The sequence below is a fragment of the Salvelinus namaycush genome, chromosome 3 (assembly GCF_016432855.1).
Source record: "Salvelinus namaycush isolate Seneca chromosome 3, SaNama_1.0, whole genome shotgun sequence".
Lineage (NCBI taxonomy): Eukaryota > Metazoa > Chordata > Actinopteri > Salmoniformes > Salmonidae > Salvelinus > Salvelinus namaycush.
Window position 1 is genome coordinate 18,451,381 of NC_052309.1, and position 26,518 is coordinate 18,477,898.

At 44.3% G+C, this 26,518-nt stretch overlaps 1 protein-coding gene across 1 annotated transcript in view; it reads right to left on the minus strand.

Moving 5' to 3' along the window:
• Positions 1–10,553: 10,553 nt before the first annotated feature.
• Positions 10,554–26,518, minus strand: part of LOC120045046 — a 35,759-nt gene continuing 19,794 nt past the window's right edge. Inside the window, exons 3-11 of the mRNA XM_038989873.1 lie at positions 24,156–24,274; positions 23,362–23,451; positions 19,975–20,095; positions 15,179–15,318; positions 14,802–15,004; positions 14,445–14,554; positions 14,071–14,212; positions 11,880–13,944; positions 10,554–10,996 (exon numbers count right to left, since the gene is read on the minus strand). Coding sequence (XP_038845801.1) covers positions 10,937–10,996; positions 11,880–13,944; positions 14,071–14,212; positions 14,445–14,554; positions 14,802–15,004; positions 15,179–15,318; positions 19,975–20,095; positions 23,362–23,451; positions 24,156–24,274 — 3,050 coding nt within the window. The 3' untranslated portion in view covers positions 10,554–10,936. The remainder of the gene's footprint in view (positions 10,997–11,879; positions 13,945–14,070; positions 14,213–14,444; positions 14,555–14,801; positions 15,005–15,178; positions 15,319–19,974; positions 20,096–23,361; positions 23,452–24,155; positions 24,275–26,518) is intronic.

Below are 26,518 nucleotides of genomic sequence, written 5' to 3' on the forward strand. Positions count from 1 at the left end.
CCACCGGTTAGTCGAGGTAATATGTACATGTAGGTAGAGTTAAAGTGACTATGCATAGATAATAAACAGAGAATAGCAGCAGCGTAAAAGAGGGGATGGGGGGGACAATGCAAATAGTCTGGGTGGCCATTTGATTAGCTGTTCAGGAGTCTTATGGCTTGGGGGTAGAAGCTGTTGAGAAGCCTTTTGGACCTATACATGGCGCTCTGGTACCGCTTGCCATGCCGTAGCAGAGAAAACAGTCTATGACTAAGTGGCTGGAGTCTTGGACCATTTTTAGGGCCTTCCTCTGACACCGCCTGATATAGAGGTCCTGGATGGCAGGAAGCTTGGTCCCAGTGATGTACTGGCCATACGCACTACCCTCTGTAGTGCCTAGTGGTCGAAGGCCGAGCAGTTGCCATACCAGGCAGTGATGCAACCAGTCAGGATGCTCTCGATGGTGCAGCTGTAGAACTTTTTGAGGATCTGAGGACCCATGCCAAACCTTTTAAGTCTCCTGAGGGGGAATAGGTTTTGTCTTGCCCTCTTCACGACTGTCTCGGTGTGCTTGGACCATGATAGTTTGTTGGTGATGTGGACACCAAGGAACTTGAAACTCTCGACCTGCTCCACTACAGCCCCGTCGATGTTAATGGGGGCTTGTTCAGTTCTCCTTTTCCTGTAGTCCACAATCAACTCCTTTGTCTTGATCATGTTTAGGGAGATGTTGTTGTCCTGGCACCACACGGCCAGGTCTCTGACCTCCTCCCTATAGGCTGTCTCATCGTTGTCGGTGATCAGGCCTACCACTGTTGTGTCATCTGCAAACTTAATGATGGTGTTGGAGTCGTGCCTGGCCATGCAGTCATGAGTGAACCTTGGAGTACAGAAGGGGACTGAGCACGCACCCCTGAGGGGTCCCCGTGTTGAGGATCAGCATGGCGGATGTGTTGTTACCTACCCTTACCACCTGGGAGCGGCCCGTCAGGAAGTCCAGGATCCATTTGCAGAGGGAGGCGTTTAGTCCCAGGGTCCTTAGCTTAGTGATGAGCTTTGAGGGCACTATGGTGTTGAATGCAAAGCGGTAGTCAATGAATAGCATTCTCACATAGGTGTTCCTTATGTCCAAGTGTGAAAGGGCAGTGTGGAGTGCAATAGAGATTGCATCATCTGTGGATCTGTTGGGGCAGTATGCAAATTGGAGTGTGTCTAGGGTTTCTGGGATAATGGTGTTGATGTGGGCCATGACCAGCCTTTCAAAGCACTTCATGGCTACAGACGTGAATGCTACGGGTCGGTAGTCATTTAGGCAGGTTACCTTCGTGTTCTTGGGCACAGAGATTATGGTGGTCTGCTTGAAACATGTTGGTATTACAGACTCAGACAGGGAAAGGATGAAAATGTCAGTGAAGACACTTGCCAGTTGGTCAGCGCATGCTCAGAGTACACGTCCTGGTAATCCATCTGGCCCTGCGGCCTTGTGAATGTTGACCTGTCTAGAAGGTCTTACTCACATCGGCTATGGAGTGCTTGATCACACAGTCGTCCGGAACAGCTGATGCTCTCATGCATGTTTCATTGTTACTTGCCTCGAAGCCAGCATAGAAGTAATTTAGCTCGTCTGGTAGGCTTGTGTCACTGGGCAGTTCGCGGCTGTGCTTCCCTTTGTAGTCTGTAATAGTTTGAAAGCCCTGCCACACACTGTAGTTGAAAGTTGAAAATTGGTCATTGTCAAAGTGGTCAGTGTTTAAGTCGTTGAAAGTTAGTCAGTGTTAAAGTTGGTCATTGTTAAAGTTGGTGGGTTTTAAAGTTGCTAAAAGTTGGTCAGTGTTAAAGTCGCTGAAAGTTGGTCAGTGTTAAAATCTCTGAAAGTTGGTCAGTGTTAAAGTAGTGGAAAGTTGGTCAGTGTTAAAGTCGCTGGGTGTGAAAGTCACTGAAAGTTGGTCAGTGTTAAAGTAGTGGAAAGTTGGTCAGTGTTAAAGTCCTGGGTGTGAAAGTCACTGAAAGTTGGTCAGTGTTAAAGTCACTGAAAGTTGGTCAGTGTTAAAGTCATTGAAAGTTGGTCAGTGTTAAAGTCATTGAAAGTTGGTCAGTGTTAAAGTCGTTGAAAGTTGGTCAGTGTTAAAGTCATTGAAAGTTGGTCAGTGTTAAAGTCGTTGAAAGTTGGTCAGTGTTAAAGTCATTGAAAGTTGGTCAGTGTTAAAGTGGTCACTGTTTAAGTTGATGAAAGTTGGTCAGTGTTACAGTCACTGAAAGTTGGTCAGTGTTAAAGTGGTCACTGTTTAAGTTGATGAAAGTTGGTCAGTGTTAAAGTCACTGAAAGTTGGTCAGTGTTAAAGTCACTGAAAGTTGGTCAGTGTTAAAGTCACTGAAAGTTGGTCAGTGTTAAATTCACTGAAAGTTGGTCAGTGTTAAAGTCACTCAAAGTTGGTCAGTGTTAAAGTGGTCACTGTTTAAGTTGATGAAAGTTGGTCAGTGTTAAAGTCACTGAAAGTTGGTCAGTGTTAAAGTCACTGAAAGTTGGTTAGTGTTAAAGTGGTCACTGTTTAAGTTGATGAAAGTTGGTCAATATTAAAGTCGTTGAAAGTTGGTCAGTGTGATGTATTGTTGTCTCTATCTTCTTGCCCTTTGTGCTGTTGTCTGTGCCCAATAATGTTTGTACCCTGTTTTGTGCTGCTACCATGTTGTGCTCCTGCCATGTTGTGCTGCTACCATGCTGTGTTGTCATGTGTTGCTGAAGTGCTATGTTGTTGTCTTAGGTCTCTCTTTATGTAGTGTTGTGTTGTCTCTCATGTCGTGATGTGTGTTTGTCCTATAACAACACTCTCTAACCTGTCCTAAACAACACTTCTCTGACCTGTCCTGAAATAACTCTACATTTTAATTTTTAGTCCCAGCCCCTAAAAAAAGTCGGTCAGCGTGTCACGTCTACTCCTGCTCCTCCCCTCTGGCATTCTGTGATTCTGGGGTGCGTGCTGGTGGCAGGAAAGTCAGGCGCAGGGGAATGAAATTGGTATAAACTGAGTTATTTAATAAATGCTTACAAACTCCGAAAACCAACATACAAAATAAAGAAAGTGGGTAAAAACCCGTCACACACCATAACATACTTGGCACCAATACATACAACAAACAGTTCCCGACAAGGACATGGGGGAAAACAGAGGGGAAATATACAACATGTAATTTAGGGAATTGAAACCAGGTGAGTGTGAAAACAAGACAAAACAAATGGAACATGAAAAATGGATCGGCGATGGCTAGAAGACCTGTGACGTCGACTGCCGAACACCGCCCGAACAAGGAGAGGAACCGACTTCGGCAGAAGTTGTGACACATATTACTTCGCCAGAGTACCAACCACCGGTCCTGGGATTCATCGTTACGCACACCTGTGAGTCATTATGATTCACACCTGGACTCCATTACCTTCATAATTTCCTCCCCTTTATGTCACTCTCCCATGTTCACTCACCAGTTGGTATTGTTCTTGTGTATTGGCGTACTGCCTTATGTTAGTGTCGTGTTCTTGGTTTTATTAAAACGTTTCACCTGCACCTGCTTCTGACTCACCGCCCCATTCCACAGTGTTAAAGTCGCTGAAAGTTGGTCAGTGTTGGTCAATGTTACCTGTCTGGTGTAGATGAAATACTTAAAGCCAAAATAGTAGAGTGTATATATTTTATCTCCAAATGAATTATACTTGTCACCAAAGGTAACATTTGGTACATAAGGCAGACAAAGTTGTATTGTTTAATACAGAAGCTTGGATAATCATCAAGTGGCAGAATAATATGGCAATGGTGATCGCTACTATCTATTACCATATGGTCAGCGTTAAAGTTAGTCGATGTTAATTGAAAGTTGGTCAGTCTTAAAGTATAATATGGTGATCACTATATTTAAGCATTTTTGTATATAGTCTGAGTACACATTTGCTCTAGTTAATATTATAGGATTAAGACAACAGTTAAGGCAACACACAAAACAAAAGGAAAGCAATTTGATTACATACAGCTGAGATGCAAGTCATTTCACATAACAGAACGTTTGCAAACATATGTGTATGAACATTATTTACCTGTTTCTCTGACCTGTCCTGAACAACACTTCACTTCTCTAACCTGTCCTAAACAACACTTCTCTGACCTGTCCTGAACAACACTTCACTTCTCTAACCTGTCCTAAACAACACTTCTCTGACCTGTCCTGAACAACACTTCACTTCTCTAATATGTCCTAAACAACACTTCTCTGACCTGTCCTGAACAACACTTCACTTCTCTAACCTGTCCTAAACAACACTTCTCTGACCTGTCCTGAACAACACTTCACTTCTCTAATATGTCCTAAACAACACTTCACTTCTCTAATCTCTCGTAAACAACACTTCACTTCTCTAACCTGTCCTAAACAACATTTCACTTCTCTAACCTGTCTTAAACAACACTGCACTTCTCTGATTTGTCCTAAACAACACTTCACTTCTCTAATCTGTCCTAAACAACACTTCTCTGACCTGTCCTGAACAACACTTCACTTCTCTAGCCTGTCCTGAACAACACTTCACTTCTCTAACCTGTCCTAAACAACACTTCACTTCTCTAACCTGTCCTAAACAACACTTCTCTGACCTGTCCTGAACAACACTTCACTTCTCTAGCCTGTCCTGAACAACACTTCACTTCTCTAACCTGTCCTAAACAACACTTCTCTGACCTGTCCTGAACAACACTTCACTTCTCTAATCTGTCCTAAACAACACTTCACTTCTCTAACCTGTCCTAAACAACACTTCACTTCTCTAATCTGTCCTAAACAACACTTCTCTAACCTGTCCTGAACAACACTTCACTTCTCTAATCTGTCCTAAACAACACTTCACTTCTCTGGACCGAGCCAGTTGGAGTAGAACTAGATTGCCTCTTGTCGCTGATCTAGGATCTGCTTTGACATCCCTACTTATGGTTAATGTTGGTATTTGGGGGAGTGGAGGCTGATCCTATATCTGTACTAAAGAGGCAACTTCGAGCCAGCCAGCACCAGCTACCCTCTGGATGACCATAACAAACAAAAAAACAACAGTGAATGAAAAATAAATGACAAATAATTTTAATTAATCACATCCAAGATAAATGATTAAATCTCATTCTCAGCCCTGAAGACAATGTTTACTGCATTTCCCATTTGTTTGGCAACACTAGGTTAGAGGGCAAAATTATATCAATGTGGAACATTTTCTAGTCTATATTTTCAATGCACAAAGCCAGTCATATTGACAAGTCGTTACTGTAGTATCCTATTAGGCTCTTTTAAGGGCTGGATGAGTGAGACACACAAAGCAACATATTCTAAAGTGTTTCAGATATTATTTAGAAGTACATAGTCACTAGTTTGTCAAAACTGACAAAATGCAAACAATATGTGACAAAAAGAGCTACACAATGGTTATTTTCTACCCCTCTGCTCACCAGGGTTCCAATATAACATATCGAACTACCCCCCTCCTCTGCTCACCAGGGTTCCAATATAACATATCAAACTACCCCTCCTCTGCTCACCAGGGTTCCAATATAACATATCAAACTACCCCTCCTCTGCTCACCAGGGTTCCAATATAACATATCGAACTACCCCCCCTCTGCTCACCAGGGTTCCAATATAACATATCGAACTACCCCCCCCCCCCCCTCTGCTCACCAGGGTTCCAATATAACATATCGAACTACCCCCCCCCCCCCCCCCCCCCCCCTCTGCTCACCAGGGTTCCAATATAACATATCGAACTACCCCCCTCTGCTCACCAGGGTTCCAATATAACATATCAAACTACCCCTCCTCTGCTCACCAGGGTTCCAATATAACATATCAAACTACCCCTCCTCTGCTCACCAGGGTTCCAATATAACATATTGAACTACCCCCTCTGCTCACCAGGGTTCCAATATAACATATCGAACTACCCCCCCCCCCCCCCTGCTCACCAGGGTTCCAATATAACATATCGAACTACCCCCCCCCCCCCCCCCCCCTCTGCTCACCAGGGTTCCAATATAACATATCGAACTACCCCCCTCCTCTGCTCACCAGGGTTCCAATATAACATATCAAACTACCCCTCCTCTGCTCACCAGGGTTCCAATATAACATTATCAAACTACCCCTCCTCTGCTCACCAGGGTTCCAATATAACATATCTAACTACCCCTCCTCTGCTCACCAGGGTTCCAATATAACATATCAAACTACCCCCCCTCTGCTCACCAGGGTTCCAATATAACATATCGAACTACCCCCCCTCTGCTCACCAGGGTTCCAATATAACATATCAAACTACCCCTCCTCTGCTAACCAGGGTTCCAATATAACATATCAAACTACCCCTCCTCTGCTCACCAGGGTTCCAATATAACATATCAAACTACCCCTCCTCTGCTAACCAGGGTTCCAATATAACATATCAAACTACCCTTCCTCTGCTAACCAGGGTTCCAATATAACATATCGAACATATATCAAAAACATATAAATTTGTGCCCATTAAACCCATTAAATAGGTTTCTCTTTTTACAATAATGCAGGATACTGTGATCAACCAGCATCCAGGGATGAAGGGGATATATAGTTGATGTGTCAGATACAGTAGAAAGTCCTCTAACTCCTATGACTACTGGACATTAGTACTGTTTATTTCAAAATACAGAGTGCGGATCTGGGCTGGTGTCTTCAAAACAGCTTCGTGCAACTTTTATAAAAATCTCAAAATGATCACCAAATGTACAAATTGTTTACTTAGTGAATAGCTAGAAACCTGTCCAACCATTCATAACCTCCAGTATTAATATACAGTATGTTACACATTTAATGTTATACATACTTATCGTATAAGTCAATGACAAGTTAAGCATGATTTGTTGGGTAATTTTAAATGGTTACACATGTAAAGCAATCATAATGTAATAAAGTCAATGGTTGACCAATTAAGTGCTATATGTGATCTCTAACATATTGGGACAGTCTATGGCTAAGGCACAAGCAGCAGGGAGGCTGTTTCCTGGTAGTGCTGATGTTTTAGGGCTACAGGCTAGTCAGCTAAAGCTTGAACAGAAACAATAATATCAACACAATAAGATGTCTTTGAAGACCAAAACAATATGACACCAAACAAGTTAAAAACAAACAACGAACACAATGCACTCCTTTTGATGCTTATCGTATCAACATGGACACTCAATCATACTCAAACTGCTGTATGTGGGTTTAAAACATTTTTTAAAAGCCTTTGCAACTTCCAAAAAACATTACCTCCCGTCTGTCTTTAAAGCTAGAGGTTCAGCCATCTTGTTTCTTGGAATGGAAACAGACAAAAAAGAAAACATGATGAGAAGTGCACAAGAAACTCAAGTTGAGCTGACAGAATGGCCAGGCTAGTGTGGGAGAGAAAATGACTTTGAAAACACAGACAGATCCTGCTAAAACAGATGTTGTGTTGATAAATTCACATTGTCATGTGGTGGGGAGAGTGAAGTCCTTTGTATCGATGATGAAATTTCATATATGTAGACATCTTCTGTCCATCTGAATGGACCCTCAGCTGCAGTCACTATGCCACTAACACACAGTCTGAACTAGGGCTGTGGCGGTCATGACATTTTGTCAGCCGGTGATTGTCAAGCAAATAACTGGCGGTCTCACGGTAATTTACCGTAATTAACATAAACATACTTAGTATCTCCTGGCTTCCACACATAGCCTACAAGCCACTTATGCAGAATTTTGGAACTACATTTTTAAAAAAGTATAATAAATCAATGTAATATAGCCTACACCTTCACAATAAATAATGTTTTTATTTTAGACAGGTCTAAAGAAATGTAGTCTATTTCAGAAGAACAGAATAGCATACTCTGAGTTGTCCTTATGTTAGGTCCTGTGTTGAGTGGTTAACAAAGAAACTGGTCCTCCTATATGCTTCATTTAGAGTTATGTAACTTTAGTTGTGATACAAACGCTGGGCTATATGTTTAGATTTTTATACATTCTAAGACTACATGATGCAACTAATGATGATTTGAAAAAGTTGTATGAAACATTAGCTTTTTTTGTTGTAAAAAAATGTATTAAAAAAAATTATTCCCAATTTCATGGTATCCAATTGCCAGTTATAGTCTTGTCTCATCACTGCAACTCCCGTATGGACTCGGGAAAGGCGAAGGTTGAGAGCCGTGCGTCCCCAACCAAGCCACACTGCTTCTTCACACAATGCCCACTTAACCCGGAAGCCAGCCACACCAATGTGTCGGAGGAAACACCGTACACCTGGTGACCGTGTAAGCATGCACTGCGCCCAGCCCGCCACAGGAGTCGCTTGTGCGCGATGTGACAAGGACATCCCTGCCGGCCCAACCCTCCCCTAACCCGGACGACGCTAGGCAAATTGTGCGCCGCCCCATGGGTCTCCCAGTCGCGGCCGGCTGCGACAGAGCCTGGACTCGAACCCGGAATCTCTAGTGGCACAGCTAGCACTGCAATGCAATGTCCTGTCTTATCCGGTGTCCTGTGTGAATTTAAGTATGCTCTCTCTAATTCTCTCTTTCTCTCTCTCTGAGGACCTGAGCCCTAGGACCATGCCTCAGGACGACCTTGCATGATGACTCCTTGCTGTCCCCAGTCCACCTGGCCGTGGTGCTGCTCCAGTTTCAACTGTTCTGCCTGCGGCTATGGAACCCTGACCTGTTCACCGGACGTGCTACCTGTCCCAGACCTGCTGTTTTCAACTCTCTAGAGACCGCAGGAGCGGTAGAGATACTCTTAATGATCGGCTATGAAAAGCCAACTGACATTTACTCCTGAGGTGCTGACTTGCTGCACCCTCGACAACTACTGTGATTATTATTATTTGACCATGCTGGTCATTTATGAACATTTGAACATCTTGGCCATGTTCTGTTATAATCTCCACCCGGCACAGCCAGAAGAGGACTGGCCACCCCTCATAGCCTGGTTCCTCTCTAGGTTTCTTCCTAGGTTTTGGCCTTTCTAGGGAGTTTTTCCTAGCCACTGTGCTTCTACACCTGCATTGCTTGCTGTTTGGGGTTTTAGGCTGGGTTTCTGTACAGCACTTTGAGATATCAGCTGATGTACGAAGGGCTATATAAATAAATTTGATCTCTCAATCACATGGCTCTCTCAGATATATCAATTCTTATTAGGCAATGCCCGTCACGGTGATCGGGTCCTTCTCACAGGCATCTTAGCTCTGAAGTAGGCTACAAGTGAAGACAGACATATTGAGGACGCAACTGAGTGCTTCCTTCTCATCAAATCCCAGGCCCATTTTGAAGATGTTAGAAGAACTGTCCACATTGACTTTTCATCAGCAAACAAGATGAGTTGTCCTAACCAACAGCAAAACCACTAGCCTATGTCAACCTACTATCCCCCATAGTACAGAAGTTGACCTATTCTATTCTACCTATTCTGTGTGAGAAATAAATATTCAAAGCATAGTCTGGGACAGTTGTGAGATGCGCTAGATCCCAAATTAATAAAACATTTTAAAAGCAATGAGGCTGATGCAACAGATCAGAAAGTTTAGCTTAAAATGTTGATAAACTATTGGGCTATTTCTTCACATTATAAGCACAGCAATGCGCACACGGCAGTACGCTATAAGCATGAATGCTATAAGCATGAATGCTATAAGCATGAACGCTATAAGCATGAATTCCAAAATGCAATCAATTAACAAGAAAACACTATTCTAAAAAGTGACCTCAAAAGTGATTACGCCTGTAATGCTTTATTATTAAAGTGCATTTTATGGGGGAAAATTATCTTCCACAAACTTGAAACTCATGTGCCGCCTATGTATGCCAGTGCCGCCTATGTATTCCATGTATGCTCTACACCAGTTGTAAAGCAGATTAATGTTCTTCTTTTTAAGAAGTTATTTGGCCACTTTAGTTGTGATACAAACCCTTTCAACATATATAGGCCTATGGGCTAGGCTACATGAGGTGTGTGACTAGGATTTGAAAAAGTCAACAACAAAAAAGGAATGCGCTGTTTGTTGCCTTACTACACCTGCTGGGCATCATTCACAAGTGAAAGGCTAATATTCAGACTATTCTTAATTTAATATTGTCTTTACATATACTAAATAGTATATGTGTGAAATTAGTTTGGATTTAGAATGAACCATGATCATGCACCTGTCTCGGAACAGGGGCAGGGGAAAAAAATACATGTCATCTACGCACTTAAATAGCGAATGGAAGACTCTTTTACGTGGTTCATTTTCATGCCAGCCAGGTAGGCTATACTCCTGTTGTAAAGCGAAGCAATGTGCTTAATATTAGGAAAGTTGAAAAATAGAAAGCTGAAGGGATCCTCCTCTTTTTAATAGAGGCCATCACTCTGTTTTCTCACGCAATTCCACAGCTCATGGGCTCTCATGAAGTGTTTGATTTGATTTTCAATTACATTTGCATTGATGCCAGAGTGATTAGAGGGACAATAGAGTGCTGAGTGCCAAGCAGTTATGACCATCAGCAGCATCAGAGCTGGGAGAAGCCTAGTTAGCGTGACTAAACGGTCACATGGAAATTGACTGCGGTCATGACTAGTGACTGCCGGTGTGGCAGTAATACGGTCACCGTAACAGCCCTAGTCTGAACATTAAACCGGTGGCTGTCCATGGCTGGAAAGCAGCACCCTTCAACCGGACAAGGAAATTAAATATAATATAGAATATTATCCAGCTCCAACAGTATTCAATAGAGGTGCTGGTTTTTGTACAGTTGTATTCTTCCAGAAGATGTTGGTGGTTCCAAGGTAGGTCCTAGAGTCCAAAAGATGTTGGTGGTTCCAAGGTAGGTCCTAGAGTCCAAAAGATGTTGGTGGTTCCATTGTGGAGATGGTTACTTGTAGGTTCCTCTTAGTCCTAGAGAATCTAGGAGATGTTGCCAGTAAAGAGAAAAGGATCCACATCACCATTAGGACCGGCAGGGACCTATGGAAGGACAGATGAGTTAAAGACGCATCACCATCAGGACCGGTAGGGACCTATGGAAGGACAGATGACTTCAAGACACATCACCATTAGGACCGGTAGGGACCTATGGAAGGACAGATGACTTCAAGACACATCACCATTAGGACCGGTAGGGACCTATGGAAGGACAGATGACTTCAAGACACATCACCATTAGGACCGGTAGGGACCTATGGAAGGACAGATGACTTCAAGACACATCACCATTAGGACCGGTAGGGACCTATGGAAGGACAGATGACTTCAAGACACATCACCATTAGGACCGGTAGGGACCTATGGAAGGACAGATGACTTCAAGACACATCACCATCAGGACCGGTAGGGACCTATGGAAGGACAGATGACTTCAAGACACATCACCATTAGGACCGGTAGGGACCTATGGAAGGACAGATGACTTCAAGACACATCACCATTAGGACCGGTAGGGACCTATGGAAGGACAGATGACTTCAAGACACATCACCATTAGGACCGGTAGGGACCTATGGAAGGACAGATGACTTCAAGACAGATCACCATTAGGACCGGTAGGGACCTATGGAAGGACAGATGACTTCAAGACACATCACCATTAGGACCGGTAGGGACCTATGGAAGGACAGATGACTTCAAGACACATCACCATTAGGACCGGTAGGGACCTATGGAAGGACAGATGACTTCAAGACACATCACCATTAGGACCGGTAGGGACCTATGGAAGGACAGATGACTTCAAGACACATCACATTGGAGGGTCATTTTAGGTCACATTCCAGTATCTAAACTTGTGAGGATGGGAGGCCCCCAGAATCTTGTTAAAACAGTAGTGAGATGAAGTTTGGCACTGTCTCACCTGTGTTTGTCCATTCCAGTAGAATAAAGATGACTCTACAGATCCGTTCTCAGGAGGAAATCCTGGCGTCGGACCTCCAGGAAGGAGGCTTTCTTCCAACCCCCTCTGACCCAGCATCAAGCTTCCTTCACTGGGATCACTACAGCTGCCATTTCCCCATGTGCTCTGGGGAACCTGCTTGGGGCTGGGAAAGGGGCCTGGGAGCTGCTTCATGCCCAGGTACGGAGCCCCAGACCAGGCAGGGATAGCTCCTGTGTCCTTATCCGTCTGAGCCCCTCTGGATAGGGCGGGGATGGGGGTGGGGATGGAGGCTGGGGGGTAGGTTAGGTTAGGAATGGAGTCTTGGGGATAAGAGTTGGTAGATCTTGGGATTATGGACGCTTGAGGGTAAGTCATAAAGACTTTGGGGGCCTGGGTTGAGGAGCTGGTTCTACAGTAATTGGAAAGAGTGGGAGAGGGTCTGGGTCCATTGTAGTGAGTGGGAGCAGGTATGAGACCGTGTGATCTGCTTGGGGCAGTTGTAAGGGGGCTGGAGGGATTGGAGACATTTGGAGCTGTCTTGTCAAACATACAGCTGCCTGAGGGTGTGTGTGTGGTGTGTGTGAGTGTTTGAGTTCTGGATGCGTTATTGGACGGTATGTGTGTGAGTGTTTGAGTTCTGGATGCGTTATTGGACGGTATGTGTGTGCTGTGTTTGGGGTGTGTGTGACGATGTCTGTTTACCGGCTTTGCAGAAAAACCCTGTGGTATCTGCCGTGGTTGCCATTGTGTGTGTTGCCGTGGCTGTTGCCAAGACTGCCTTGGGTCCTGATATGACAGACCTGGATAGGGCTGCCCTGAGAACTGCCTGTTTGCATCTCCAGTCTCAGAGTGGTATAACTCCAGGCTGGGCTGCATGGTTTGGTCAAAGGCCTCAGGGAGATTGTTGTTAAAGTTTGGGAGAGGGACAGGGAGAGAGGTGTGGTTATTATGATATATATTTTGGATGGAGGGTATCCAGGACTCTGGTTGGTTGATAGTATGAGAAGGTTGTGGGACCATTTGGTTGCCATGGAGATCTGCACCGCTTCCTTGAGTCCATTGCCCTGCAACGGTCTGAGCAGCTCTGGGTAGTGTGTTTGTGTTTACAGTCCTCCGTGGCTCTCTCACAGTCCCAGGACTACACCCCAGCCCTTGCTCCACACCACCAACAACTCCATTTCCTAGCAACCTCTGCTCTCCAAAGCTGTTGAGGTTAGAGGTCATGTGTGGACCAGCCAAATGCCATAGGTTCTCACTGTGGGAGCCGTTTCCGCCATTGAACCCCTGGTTTCCTGGCAATATGGAACTCTGGGAGTGAGGGAACCCACGTAGTATGTTTTGATTGGCAGTGATGTGAGCAGAAAGTCTGTTGATTGGCTCAGTGCCCTGTCTCAAGTTGCCCTTCACACATCCATCATCACGCTCTCTCATCAGAGCCTCCTCCACGTAGGAGAACACATCATTGGCTAAGATATCATACAGCTCCCCCGTCACATCCTGCTGTTCCATGTTGATCCTGAGGAGAGTGCTCTCCCAGTCCCTCAGCTCTGTCTCCTCCACCTCCAGCCCCTCCAAGCCCCCCGCCCCCATCTCCCCCAGGATCTCCCCCAGAGAGTCCATCATGGCCTGCGCTGTGGGGTCTCCCCTGCTGGGCCTCTGGGGCCCCTGGAGCTCCCCAGGGACACTCAGCAGAGCGTGGCTGTCCAGGAAGGCTCTATCCAGGCCTGGGTCCTGGTCCTGGGGGAAGGCTGTGTCTAGGTTGGGGGAAAAGACCTGGAGGTCCAGGTTAGGTTTAGCGTCCTGGGGCTGAGTATAAACAGAGCGGTCCTGACTGAGTAGGGACCCCAGGAGAGACGCAGGGTCCAGGGGCTTGTCCTCAGGGCTGGAGCCTGGGGGAGTGAGACCAGGGGGGATGGGTGGTCCTGGAGGCATAATGGCAGTATTCAGAGAGGGACAGGACTCATACAGCAGAGCCTCCCCAGTGGCAAAGTTGAAGGGAAGCTCCATTCTCCGCTTATGCAGGTGCTCCTCGCCCTCTTTGTTTCTGTAGATGGGTGACAAAGGTCAAAGGTCACTAAAACATACCGTATGTAAGCGTATATAAATACCACGGAATGATACAACTATAACTGTTGGGGAGAGTAAATCGTAATATCAACAGTGGACTCACGTTAGGGCTTTCTGTCGAGCGATGATGAAGTCGGGTCTCCCTGCCTTGAAGACGACCCTGGCGTTGGCCTGAACCCACACCCACACACCTGCCTTAGTCAGCAGCCTGAAGATGGTGAAACCAGTCTCTCCTGTCTTTATCACTACAGAGAGATAGAGGAGAGAGAGCAAGAGAGAGAGATAGGAGTCAGAGTCTGCATCATAGTGAATGTTCGCTTGCGAAATACCAGATCGAAGCTTTAATAAGATAAGACTTAGATGTGTGTGTGTGTGTGTGTGTGTGTGTGTGTGTGTGTGTGTGTGTGTGTGTGTGTGTGTGTGTGTGTGTGTGTGTGTGTGTGTATATGTGTAATGTGTAACTATAGTGTAACTCACTTTTGATGTGGTTGTCTGCGCAGTACATCATGTCAGCAGCATGGATGAACTGGTAACCTGAGCCTGGAGTGACCAACTCTGTCTCAGAGTAACCCAGCACCACTTTACCTCTGGAGGGGAGAGAACAGACACACAGACAGACAAACGTGCACACACACAACACACACACACACACACACACACACACACACACACACACACACACACACACACACACAGCAAAAATATCTCTCAGGGAACAAACATTTGTCCTCTCAGGTTCCCTCTTTATAAGACCCTGGGAGGGTACTGTGTTCCCAGTGGTGCTATGAGATGTGATGAAGGAGTACATTCACAGTTTCCCTGTCGTAATGGTACCTAGTATCTATGCCCATGGGGGCGAAGTCGAGTCTGTGTTTGGTCTGGAAAATGAGTGTCTTGGTCCTGATCTCCATGACAGCTGGGGTCTGCATGGGTGTGGCGATGGCAAACAGGGCCAGCTGAGCGGGGACCGAGGCCCCGTCATCCCCCAGCCTTCCCTGGCCTCGAACATACTTCAGACGTCCCTGGAAGTTCAACGCCTAGAGGGAGAGTGTTGTATACAATTAATAATTTGAATAGATTTTGGGAGAGTAGATTATGGATAATGTCCATGTCATTTATGGATTAAATGGACAATGTATTTATGTAATATATGGATCTATGGATTTTATTTGATATATTAGTCATATCTATTTATTTTCATGCTGTCCTACCAGGAAGCCGGAGGAGTTGTCTAGGAGACAGCGGAAGCGACAGCAGAAGCTTCTCTCTAGGAAGGACCTGTTCTCTTCAGGGATGTGCTGGGTCAGGTAGCTCATAGACTCACTGTGGGGCCTGCTGCTAGACTGGATGGCTGCATAGGACAGAGGACATTACCATCAGATACATGTTTGAGATCTTTGGACTGTTTAATCAATAAATGACCAATCACTAAAAGAAACAGCATATTAAGAGGGCTGTGGCAAAAAGCTTGGCATACGCATACTCAGGCTGACTGGCTCTCGTCCAGGCAAATGAGAAATAAGTGCACTCAGGCTATCCGGAAGGCCAAAGGTAGTTACTTTAAGGAGCAGTTCTCTCTCTGTGGGTCTAACCCCAAGAAGTTCTGGAAAACGGTTAAAAACCTGGAGAATAAACCCTCCTCCTCACAGCTGCCCATGTACCGTAATGCTGATAATGTGGTTGTTACTGACAAGCAGCACATGGCTGAGCTCTTTAATCACCACTTCATTAAGTCTGGATTCCTATTTGACTCAGCCATGCCCCCTTGCCCATCCAACATTCCCTCATCTCCCACCCCTTCTAATGCGACTAGCCCCGACGCTTCTCCCTCTTTTTCCTCTGCACCGCAACAAAGTTTCTCCCTGCAGGCGGTCACTGAGTCCGAGGTGCTAAAGGAGATCCTGAAACTTGACCACAAAAAAACATCTGGGTCAGATGGTTTAGACCCTTTCTTCTTTAAGGTTGCTGCCCCGATCATCGTCAAGCCAATCTCTCCTTTCTGGGGAGGTTCCCATTGCTTGGAAGGCAGCCACGGTTGTCCTTTATTTAACTTCTCTAGGCTAGGGGGCGGTATTTTCACGTCCGGATGAAAAGCGTGCCCAAAGTAAACTGCCTGCTACTCAGGCCCAGAAGCTAGGACATGCATATTATTAGTAGATTTGGATTGAACACTCTGAAGTTTCTAAAACTGTTTGAATGATGTCTGTGAGTATAACAGAACTTATTTGGCAGGCGAAACCCCGAGGACAAACCATCCAGGATTTTTGTTGTTGTTGAGGTGACAGTATTTTCAATGGGTTTTCTATGTGGATCTAGATTTCTAAGGGCCTTGCTTGCAGTTCCTATCGCTTCCACTGGATGTCAACAGTCTTTAGAAATTGGTTTATGTTTTTCCTTTGTGTAATGAAGAAGTAGGGCTGTTCAGAACGAGGGTCGAGTCTAGTGTACTGTTGTGGTTGGGGCGCGCGACCTGAAAGCTCGCTCCACTTTGTTTGTATCCGCTATTGAACGCAGTTTATGCCGTCTTAAATTTTATTGATTATTTACATAAAAAAATACGTAAAGTTGTATTGTATTATTGGGAAGGTTCAACCTTCAAAAGTTCTCTCACGTCACCCCGCTCCTCCGCTCTCTCCACTGGCTTCCAGTTGAAGCTCGCATCCGCTACAAGACCATGGTGCTTGCCTACGGAGCTGTGAGGGGAACGGCACCTCCGTACCTTCAGGCTCTGATCAGGCCCTACACCCAAACAAGGGCACTGCGTTCATCCACCTCTGGCCTGCTCGCCTCCCTACCTCTGAGGAAGTACAGTTCCCGCTCAGCCCAGTCAAAACTGTTCGCTGCTCTGGCACCCCAATGGTGGAACAAACTCCCTCACGACGCCAGGTCAGCGGAGTCAATCACCACCTTCCGGAGACACCTGAAACCCCACCTCTTTAAGGAATACCTAGGATAGGATAAAGTAATCCTTCTAACCCCCCCCCCCTTAAAAGATTTAGATGCACTATTGTAAAGTGGTTGTTCCACTGGATATCATAAGGTGAATGCACCAATTTGTAAGTCGCTCTGGATAAGAGCGTCTGCTAAATGACTTAAATGTAAATGTAAATGTAAATGTATTAGGAAAGTTGTTTTAAATGTTTTGACAAAGATTACAGGTAACTTATTAGATATTTTGTCGTTATGTTGCGCGAGTTGGAACCGGTGTTTTTCTGGATCAAGCGCGCCAAATAAATTGACATTTTGGAGATATAACGATGGAATTAATCGAACAAAAGGACCATTTGTGATGTTTATGGGACATATTGGAGTGCCAACAGAAGAAGCTCTTCAAAGGTAAGGCATGAATTATATCGTTATTTCTTAGTTTTGTGTCGCGCCTGGCGGGATGAAATATGACTGTCTGTGTTTGTTTGATGGGGTGTTGTCCTCAGATAATCACATGGTTTGCTTTTTGAAATCTGACACCGTGGCTGGATTAACAAGAAGTTCAGCTTTATTTTGGCATATTGCATGTGTATTTTCAAGAATGTTAAATATTTACAATTCTGTAGTTTGAATTTGGCGCCCTGCACTTTCACTGGATGTTGGTCAGGTGGGACGGTAGCGTCCCATCTAGCCTATAGAGGTTAAAGGGGGAGATCAAGCTGATCCTAACAGTTATAGGCCTATTTATATTTTGACATGTTTATCTAAAATGTTGGAAAAACTTGTCAATAATCAACTGACTGGCTTTCTTGATAGTATTATAGTATTCCCTCTGGTAATCTGGTTTACACTCAGGTTATGGATGTGTTATCCCAGAAACTCTAGACCCACTCCAATTTGCATACCGCACCAACAGATCCACAGATGATGCAATCTCTATTGCACTCCACACTGCCCTTTCCCACCTGGAAAAAAGGTACACCTATGCGAGAATGCTATTCATTAAATACAGCTCAGTGTTCAACCCCTTAGTGCCCTCAAAGCTCATCACTAAGCTAAGGACCCTGGGACTAAACACCTCCTTCTACAGCTGGATCCTGGAGTTCCTGACGGGCCGCCCCCAGCTGGTAAGGGTAGGTAACAACACATTCGCCATGCTGATCCTCAACATGGGGGCCCCTCAGGGGTGCGTGCTCAGTCCCCTCCTGTACTCCCTGTTCACTCATGACTGCACGGCCAGGCACAACTCCAACACCATCATTAAGTTTACTGATGACACAACAGTGGTAGGCCTGATCACCGACAACGATGAGACAGCCTATAGGGAGGTCAAAGACCTGACCGTGTGGTGCCAGGACAAAAACCTCTCCCTCAACGTGATCAAGACAAAGGAGATGATTGTGGACTACAGGAAAAGGAGGACCGAACACGCCCCCATTCTCATCGACAGGTCTGCAGTGGAGCAGGTTGAGAGCTTCAAGTTCCTTGGTGTCCACATCACCAACAAACTAACATGGTACAAGCACACCAAGACGATCGTGAAGAGGGCACAACAAAACCTATCCCCCCTCAGGAGACTGAAAAGATTTGGCATGGGTCCTCAGATCCTCAAAAGGTTTTACAGCTGCACCATTGAGAGCATCCTGATGGGTTGCATCACTGCCTGGCATGGCAACTGCTCGGCCTCTGACCGCAAGGCACTACAGAGGGTGGTGCGTACAGCCCAGTACATCACCAGGGCCAAGCTTCCTACCATCCAGGACCTCTGTACCAGACGATGTCAGAGGAAGGCCCTAAAAATTGTCAAGTACTCCAGCCACCCTAGTAATTGACTGTTCTCTCTGCTACCGCACGGCAAGCAGTACCGAAGCGCCAAGTCTAGGTCCAAGAGGCTTCTAAACAGCTTCTACCCCCAATCCATAAGACTCCTGAACAGCTAATCAAATGGCTACACAGAATATTTGTTATTTGCCCGTTGCCCTTGATTCTAAGCAACGTTGTGCTGCTATTTTTATTGACTTGGCCAAAACTTTTGATACGGTAGACCATTCCATTCTTATGGGCTGGCTAAGGAGTATTAGTGTCTCTAAGGGGTCTTTGGCCTGGTTTGCTAACTACCTCTCTCAAAAGAGTGCAGTGTATAAAGTCAGAACATCTGCTGTCTCAGCCACTGCCTGTCACCAAGGGAGTACCCCAAGGCTCGATCCTAGGCCCCCACGCTCTTCTCAATTTACATCAACAACATAGCTCAGGCTCAGGTTCAGGAATGGTTAAAAAAAAATCTAACATGGTCCAAGTCTGGTTCATCCTTGGGAGCAATTTCCAAACGCCTGAAGGTACCATGTTCATCTGTACAAACAATAGTACGCAAGTATAAACACCATGGGACCATGCAGCCGTTATACCACTCAGGAAGGAGACGCATTCTGTCTCCTAGAGATGAATGTACTTTTGTGCGAAAAATGCAAATCAATCCCAGAACAACAGCAAAGGACCTTGTGAAGATCCTGGAGGAAACAGGTACAAAAGTATCTATATCCACAGTAGAACGAGTTATATATCGACATAACCTGAAATGCTGCTCAGCAAGGAAGCAGCCACTGCTCCAAAACCGCCATAAAAAAGCCAGACTACGGTTTGCAACTGCACATGGGGACAAAGATCATACTTTTTGGAGAAATGTCCTCTGGTCTGATGAAACAAAAATATAACTTTTTGGAAAAAGGGGGAGGCTTGCAAGCCTAAGAACACCATCCCAACTGTGAAGCACGGGGGTGGCAGCATCATGTTGTGGGGGTGCTTTGCTGCAGGAGGGACTGGTGCACTTCACAAAATAGATGGCATCATGAGGGGGAAAATGTCAGGAATTGTGAAAGACTGAGTTTAAATGTACTTGGCCAAGGTGTATGTAAACTTCCGACTTCAACTGTATATATTTATATATATAATTTTTTTTATACCCTGTCCCCGCAGGAGGCCTTTTGCTAGGCTGTCATTGTAAATAATAATTTGTTCTTAACTGACTTGCCAAGTTAAATAAAGGTTCAATAAAATAAATAAATAAATATACTGAACATACCATCTGGTCCGGCCTCTGAGTCGGTCTGATTGGGCTTGAGGGCGAAGTGAAGCTGACACCTGAACATGGCTCTGTCATCCATGTGTATCAGCTCATACACACTCTGGTGCACCACATCAGACTGGACAGAAATATACAGTACCAGTAAAACGTTTCGACAAACCTACTCATTCAAGGGTTTTTCTTTATTTTTACTATTTTCTACATTGTAGAATAATAGTGAAGACATCAACACTATGAAATAACAATTATGAAATCATGTAGTAACCAAAAGTGTTAGTGTTAAACAAATCAAAATATGTTTTATATTTGAGATTCTTCAAAGTAGCCACCATTTGCCTTGATGACAGCTTTGCACACTCTTGGCATTCTCTCAACCAGCTTCATTAAGAATACTTTTCCAACAGTTTTGAAGGAGTTCCCACATATGATGAGCACTTTTTGGCTGCTTTTCCTTCACTCTGCGGTCCAACTCATTCCAAACCATCTCAATTGGGTTGAGGTCGGGTGATTGTGGAGGCCAGGTCATCTGATATAGCACTCCATCACTCTCCTTCTTGGTCAAATAGCCCTTACACAGCCTGGAGGTGTGTTGGGTCATTGTCCTGTTGAAAAACAAATGATAGTCCTACTAAGCGCAAACCAGATGGGATGGCGTATTGCTGCAGAATGCTGTGGTAGCCATGCTGGTTAAGTGTGCTTTGAATTCTAAATAAATCACTGACAGTGTCACCAGCAAAGCACCCCCACACCATCACACCTCCTCCTCCATGCTTCACGGTGGGAACCACACATGCAGATATCATCTGTTCACCTACTCTGCATCTCACAAAGATACGGAGGTTGGAACCAAAAATCTTAAATTTGGACTCATCAGACCAAAGAACAGATTTCCACCGGTCTAATTTCCATTTCTCGTGTTTCTTGGCCCAAGCAAGTCTCTTCTTATTATTGGTGTCCTTTAGTAGTGGTTTCTTTGCAGCAATTCGACTATGAAGGCCTGATTCACACAGTCTCCTCTGAACAGTTGATGTTGAGATGTGTCTGTTACTTGAACTCTGTGAAGCATTTATTTGGGCTGCAATTTCTGAGGCTGGTAACTCTAATGAACTTATCCTCTGCAGCAGAAGTAAATCTGGGTCTTCCTTTCCTGTGGTGGTCCTCATGTGAGCCAGTTTCTTCATAGCGCTTGATGGTTTTTGCCACTGCACTTGAAGAAAATGTAAAAGTTCTTGAGATTTTCCAGATTGATTGGCCTTCATGTCTTAATGTAATGATGGACTGTCGTTTCTCTTTGCTTATTTGAGCTGTTCTTGCCATAATATGGATTTGGTATTTTACCAAATAGGGCTATCTTCTGTATACCACCCCTACCTTGTCACAACACAACTGATTGTCTCAAATGCATTAAAGAAGAAAATTACACAAATGGACTTTTAACAAGGCTCACCTGTTAATTGAAATGCATACCACCTTATGAATCTGGTTGAGAGAATGCCAATAGTGTGCAAAGCTGTCATCAAGGCAAAGGGTGGCTACTTTGAAGAATATAAAATATATTTTGATTTGTTTAATACTTTTTTGGTTACTACATGATTCCATATGTGTTATTTCATAGTGTTGATGTCTTCACTATTATTCTACAATGTAGAAAATAGTAAAAATAAAGAAAAACCCTTGAATGAGTAGGTGTGTCCAGACGTTTGACTGCTACTGTGTACATTACTAAACACATTAATACCCGGAGTGATATTCAGAATCCTCAAAGTACAGTTAGTCCTAAATAATGAGATAGAAAGCAGCCTGAGTTGTCAAAATCCTATTATCAATAATCCTACGGTGCATTCGTAAAGTATTCAGACCCCTTGACTTTTACCACATTTTGTACGTTACAACCTCATTCTAAAATGGATTAAATCTATTTTTCTTCATCAATCTACACACAATACCCATAAGGACAAATCGAAAACAGGTTTTTATAAAAAAATTAAAATAGAAATACCTTAGGTACATAAGTATTCAGACCCTTTGCTATGACACTCGAAATTTAGCTCAGGTGCATCCTGTTTCCATTGATCATCCTTGAGATGTTTCTACAACTTGATTGGAGTCCACGTGTAGTAAATAAATTAATTTGATTGGATATGATTTGGAAAGGCACACACTTGTCTATATAAGGTCCCACAGTTGACAGTGCGTGTCAGAGTAAAAACCAAGCCATGAGGTCGAAGGAATTGTCCGTAGAGCTCCGAGACAGGATTGTGTCGAGGCACAGATCTATGGAACGGTACCAAAACATTTCTTCAGCATTAAAAGTCCCCAAGATCACAGTGGCCTACATCATTCTTTAATGGAAGAAGTTTGGGACCACCAAGACCAAGCTGTCCGCCGGGCCAAACTGAGCAATTGAGGGAGAAGGGCCTTGGTCAGGGAGGTGACCAAAAACCTGATGGTCACTCTGACAGAGCTCCAGAGTTCCTCTGTGTAGATGCAAGAACCTTCCAGAAGGGCAACCATCTCTGCAGCACTCCACCAATCAGGCCTTTATGGTGGAATGGCCAGACGGAAGCCACTCCTCAATAAAAGGCACATGACAGCCCTCTTAGAGTTTGCCAAAAAGCACCTAATGGACTCTCAGACTATGAGAAACAAGATTCTCTGGTCTGATGAACCCGCGATTGAACTCTTTGGCCTGAATGCCAACCGTCACGTCTGGAGGAAACCTGGCACCATGAAACATGATAGTGGCAGCATCATGCTGAGGGGATGTTTTTCAGCGGCAGGGACTGGGAGACTAGTCAGGGTCGAGGGAAAGATGAACGGAGTAAAGTACAGAGAGATCCTTGATGAAAACCTGCTCCAGTGCGCTCAGGACCTCAGACTGGGGCAAAGGTTCACCTTCCAACAGGACAATGACCCTAAGCACACAGCCAAGACAATGCAGGAGTGGCTTCGGGACAAGTCTATGAATGTCCTTGAGTGGCCCAGCCAGAGCCCGGAATTGAACCCGATCAAACATCTCTGGAGAGAACTGAAAATAGCTTTGCAGCAACACTCCCCATCCAACCTGACAGCTTGAGAGGATCTGCAGAGAAGAATGGGAGAAACTCCCCAAAAAGAAGACTCGAGGCTGTAATCGCTGCCAAAGGTGCTTCAACAAAGTACTGAGTAAAGGGTCTAAATACTTATATAAATGTGATATTTCGGTTTTTAATTTTTTATGTAAAAAAATGTGCTTTGTCATTATGGGGTATTGTGTGTATATTGATATTTAATCAATTTTAGAATAAAGCTGTAATGTAACAACATTTGGAAAAGGTCAAGAGGTCTGAATACTTTCTGAATGCACTGTATAAGCATAATCAATAAGTAATAATCATGTTGTACCTGGTGGAAGCCCAGGTAGTCCTGGATGGTTGGAGAGGTGTAGAAGATAGAGCCATCAGTGGTGACCACCAGGACAAAACCATTCAGAGCCTACACAGAGAGAGAGCACATGAGAAACCCACACACACACATATATTCATGCACACATACGCACGTACACACACACCACACATACACACACAAGCATGGACACACACAACCATTGTAATCCTAGGGCGGACCGCCTAAGCATTTTTTGGGGTCGCCAAAGTTCAAACAGTGTAAAACGTTTGGTAAAAAGCTTTCAGTGTAAACTTAAATGAATAAAATCAGATATAAAGTATGTGGAACAGATAATGGACCTACATATATTTTTATAATATAATCTTTGTGAACTAACAATCACCAAAATAAAATAAAAGTCAGGGAAAATTGAAAATGATCAAAACAATTAATTTAGCAGTACTAATTTTGTTATTATGTTTGAGCAGAAGAACACAGCAATAGCCACGGCAAAATGCATAAAATTGCAGGAAATTACCTTTAAAACTGCAAAATCCTCTCTCAGCATCATGGCAAAATCCGTCAAATGACAGGAAATGACCTTCTCTCAGCTGCATAGCAAAATATGTAGAATTGTAGGAAATGTGCTTTAAAATGCAAAGACTTCTCTACACTGCCAAGATGGGCGCCTCTAAAATGCTCTACAATTTAGCCGCACCGACAGCCAACTGCACTCATTGCCACGTCCCCTGTCACGCACACCACCTAAGCCCCTTTTTGATGCAGAAAAACCCTACACACAGACTGTATACCTGCAGCAGTAGGTTTCCCTCGGAGAGGCTGACTCCGTCTATAGAAGTGGCTGTCCGTCCGTTCCTCCAGTTCCCACTGAGAGGGGGGGCCGGCCACTCACACTTCTTCTGGAGGGTCGCTGAAACACAGAAGAGGAGAACATGGCTTCGTTCTTAGTCCTTAGATTCACTTCTTAGTCCTTAGATGTACTTCTTGGTTCTTAGATTTCACTTCTTAGTCCTTAGATTTACTTATTTGTTCTTAGTCCTTAAACTTAGTTTTTAGATTTAGTTCTTAGTCCTTAGCAGTGTTTCCGCTGCAATCAATGCCGCCACGCCCCGAAAATATGTAACATTAAAAAAATAGTACCTCTTATAACAGCTAATGGACAATGCCATGGCGATGGTAACTGGACTAATCTAATTTCACAGAAAATGTAACTGAAAAAAGGATTGTGTATTTTTGAAGATGCTGGAACAGTCCACATTTACTTTTCCTCTGCAAACAAAACAAGTAATGAATATAAAAATCAGACAACCCCATAGTAGAATAGTTTATCTATTTACCTAATCGGCGTGTTGTTGTGTGTTCTATGCAAGATAAATATTCCTCTCGATGGCACATTTAAGTTACGAGTGGCATAGGGAGAGAATTCCCAGAATCGAATTTAGTCTGATCAAGACGAAGGAGATGATTGTAGACTACAGGAAAAGGAGGACCGAGCACGCCCCCATTCTCATCGACAGGTTAAGGGCTTCAAGTTCCTTGGTGTCCACATCACCAACAAACTATCATGGTCCAAACAGACTAAGACAGTCGTGAAGAGGGCACGACATAGCCTATTTGGCATGGGTCCTCAGATCCTCAAAAGGTTCTACAGCTGCACCATCGAGAGCATCCTGACTGGTTGCATCACTGCCTGGTATGGCAACTGCTCGGCCTCCGTACATCACTGGGGCCAAGCTTCCTGCCATCCAGGAGCTCTATACCAGGCGGTGCCACCCTAGTCACTGTTCTCTCTGTACCGCACGGCAAGCGTTATCGGAGCGCCAAGTCTAGGTCACTGCCAAGTGTAAGAGGAGACCTTGAAAATTTTAGCCCTTCGGCTGCTGCCATTGAAGTGCCCATCCATGAAGGCTCAAGGTCATTGGCCACAGACAAAATGACATCAAATCACATTATATGTACAGTAGCTTTGATTGGACTGATCATGTCAACATCATACTTCCACAATCTTAGCTAGCAGTCATCATCATGAATCAGGTCGACAATCTACTGGCAAATACTTTTTAATCCTTGTCATATGAAGAGAAATAATGAAGGGAAATTATAGATAAAAACATATTGGTGCTCATCGGCCATTGGACATAAACATTACACAACAAGTTGGAAATCGTAAATTCAACGAGTGGTTTGGAAGGAATCAGCGACAGTGGCTCTTTGGTTCCAAGTCTGGGATTAAGGGGCTTTTTTGAAATTTAAAATGATAAAACATTCAACATTGGACATGATGTCAATGAAGCATGATTTGTGCCGCACTCAAAACAACTGTTAACTCGGAGGACCACCGCGCCACCTTCCTGTTCAAGTGAGCACAGCATGAACAATGTGAGTCCAAAGATTTATTGTATGCTGCTTCATAAATGATGTAATATGCCAGGGAGATATATATACTGTATATACAGTATATACTGTAGCTAAGAAAGTAATACTAAGTGTATGTTGTGTAGAAAGATGTTAGTAGCCCATGTGCCTCACCTTAATAATTTGTTCTATTTACCCCTCTTAGTTTTCACCTACTGTTCTAACTGTTCTACTGTAGCCTATAACTTGTTTTAGAGAAATGTAATCATTGAATATTGTAAGAGCTTTCATTGTCTGCTTATATGCCCCCTTTATTTATCCTATGGTTCTGACTTGGTGTACAGGGAGAATGCTGTAAGAATGGCCCATGTTCTGAATTCGGTCCCTGTACATTTCAAAAGTGCTAAACAAATAGTTATATTGACTAACGTTACATCCGTCCTAGCTCACTCATTAATTAATGTCTTAATCAAAATTACGGATTGCCTCTTATCCACTCGTTGTCCCCCTGTGCCATAGTTTGTACATCTCAATTGTCATTCGAAACCACATTTATTTAAGCTAGTCAGCCATATCAGCTATGTTTTTAAAAGGCAGTAAATGAGGCTGAATGAACTGTTGATAGCCAGGTGTAGCAGTGGTAAGATGTTGGGGCAGCTTTATGTAGGCCTTACCAGTTTGTGGGCACCGCTTGTCACCGTTATAGTGCAATTAATGTATTGTTTAGTGTTGTGTAGTGGCTCTGTCGTAGCCAGCCGCGACCGGGAGGTCCGTGGGGCGACGCACAATTGGCCTAGCG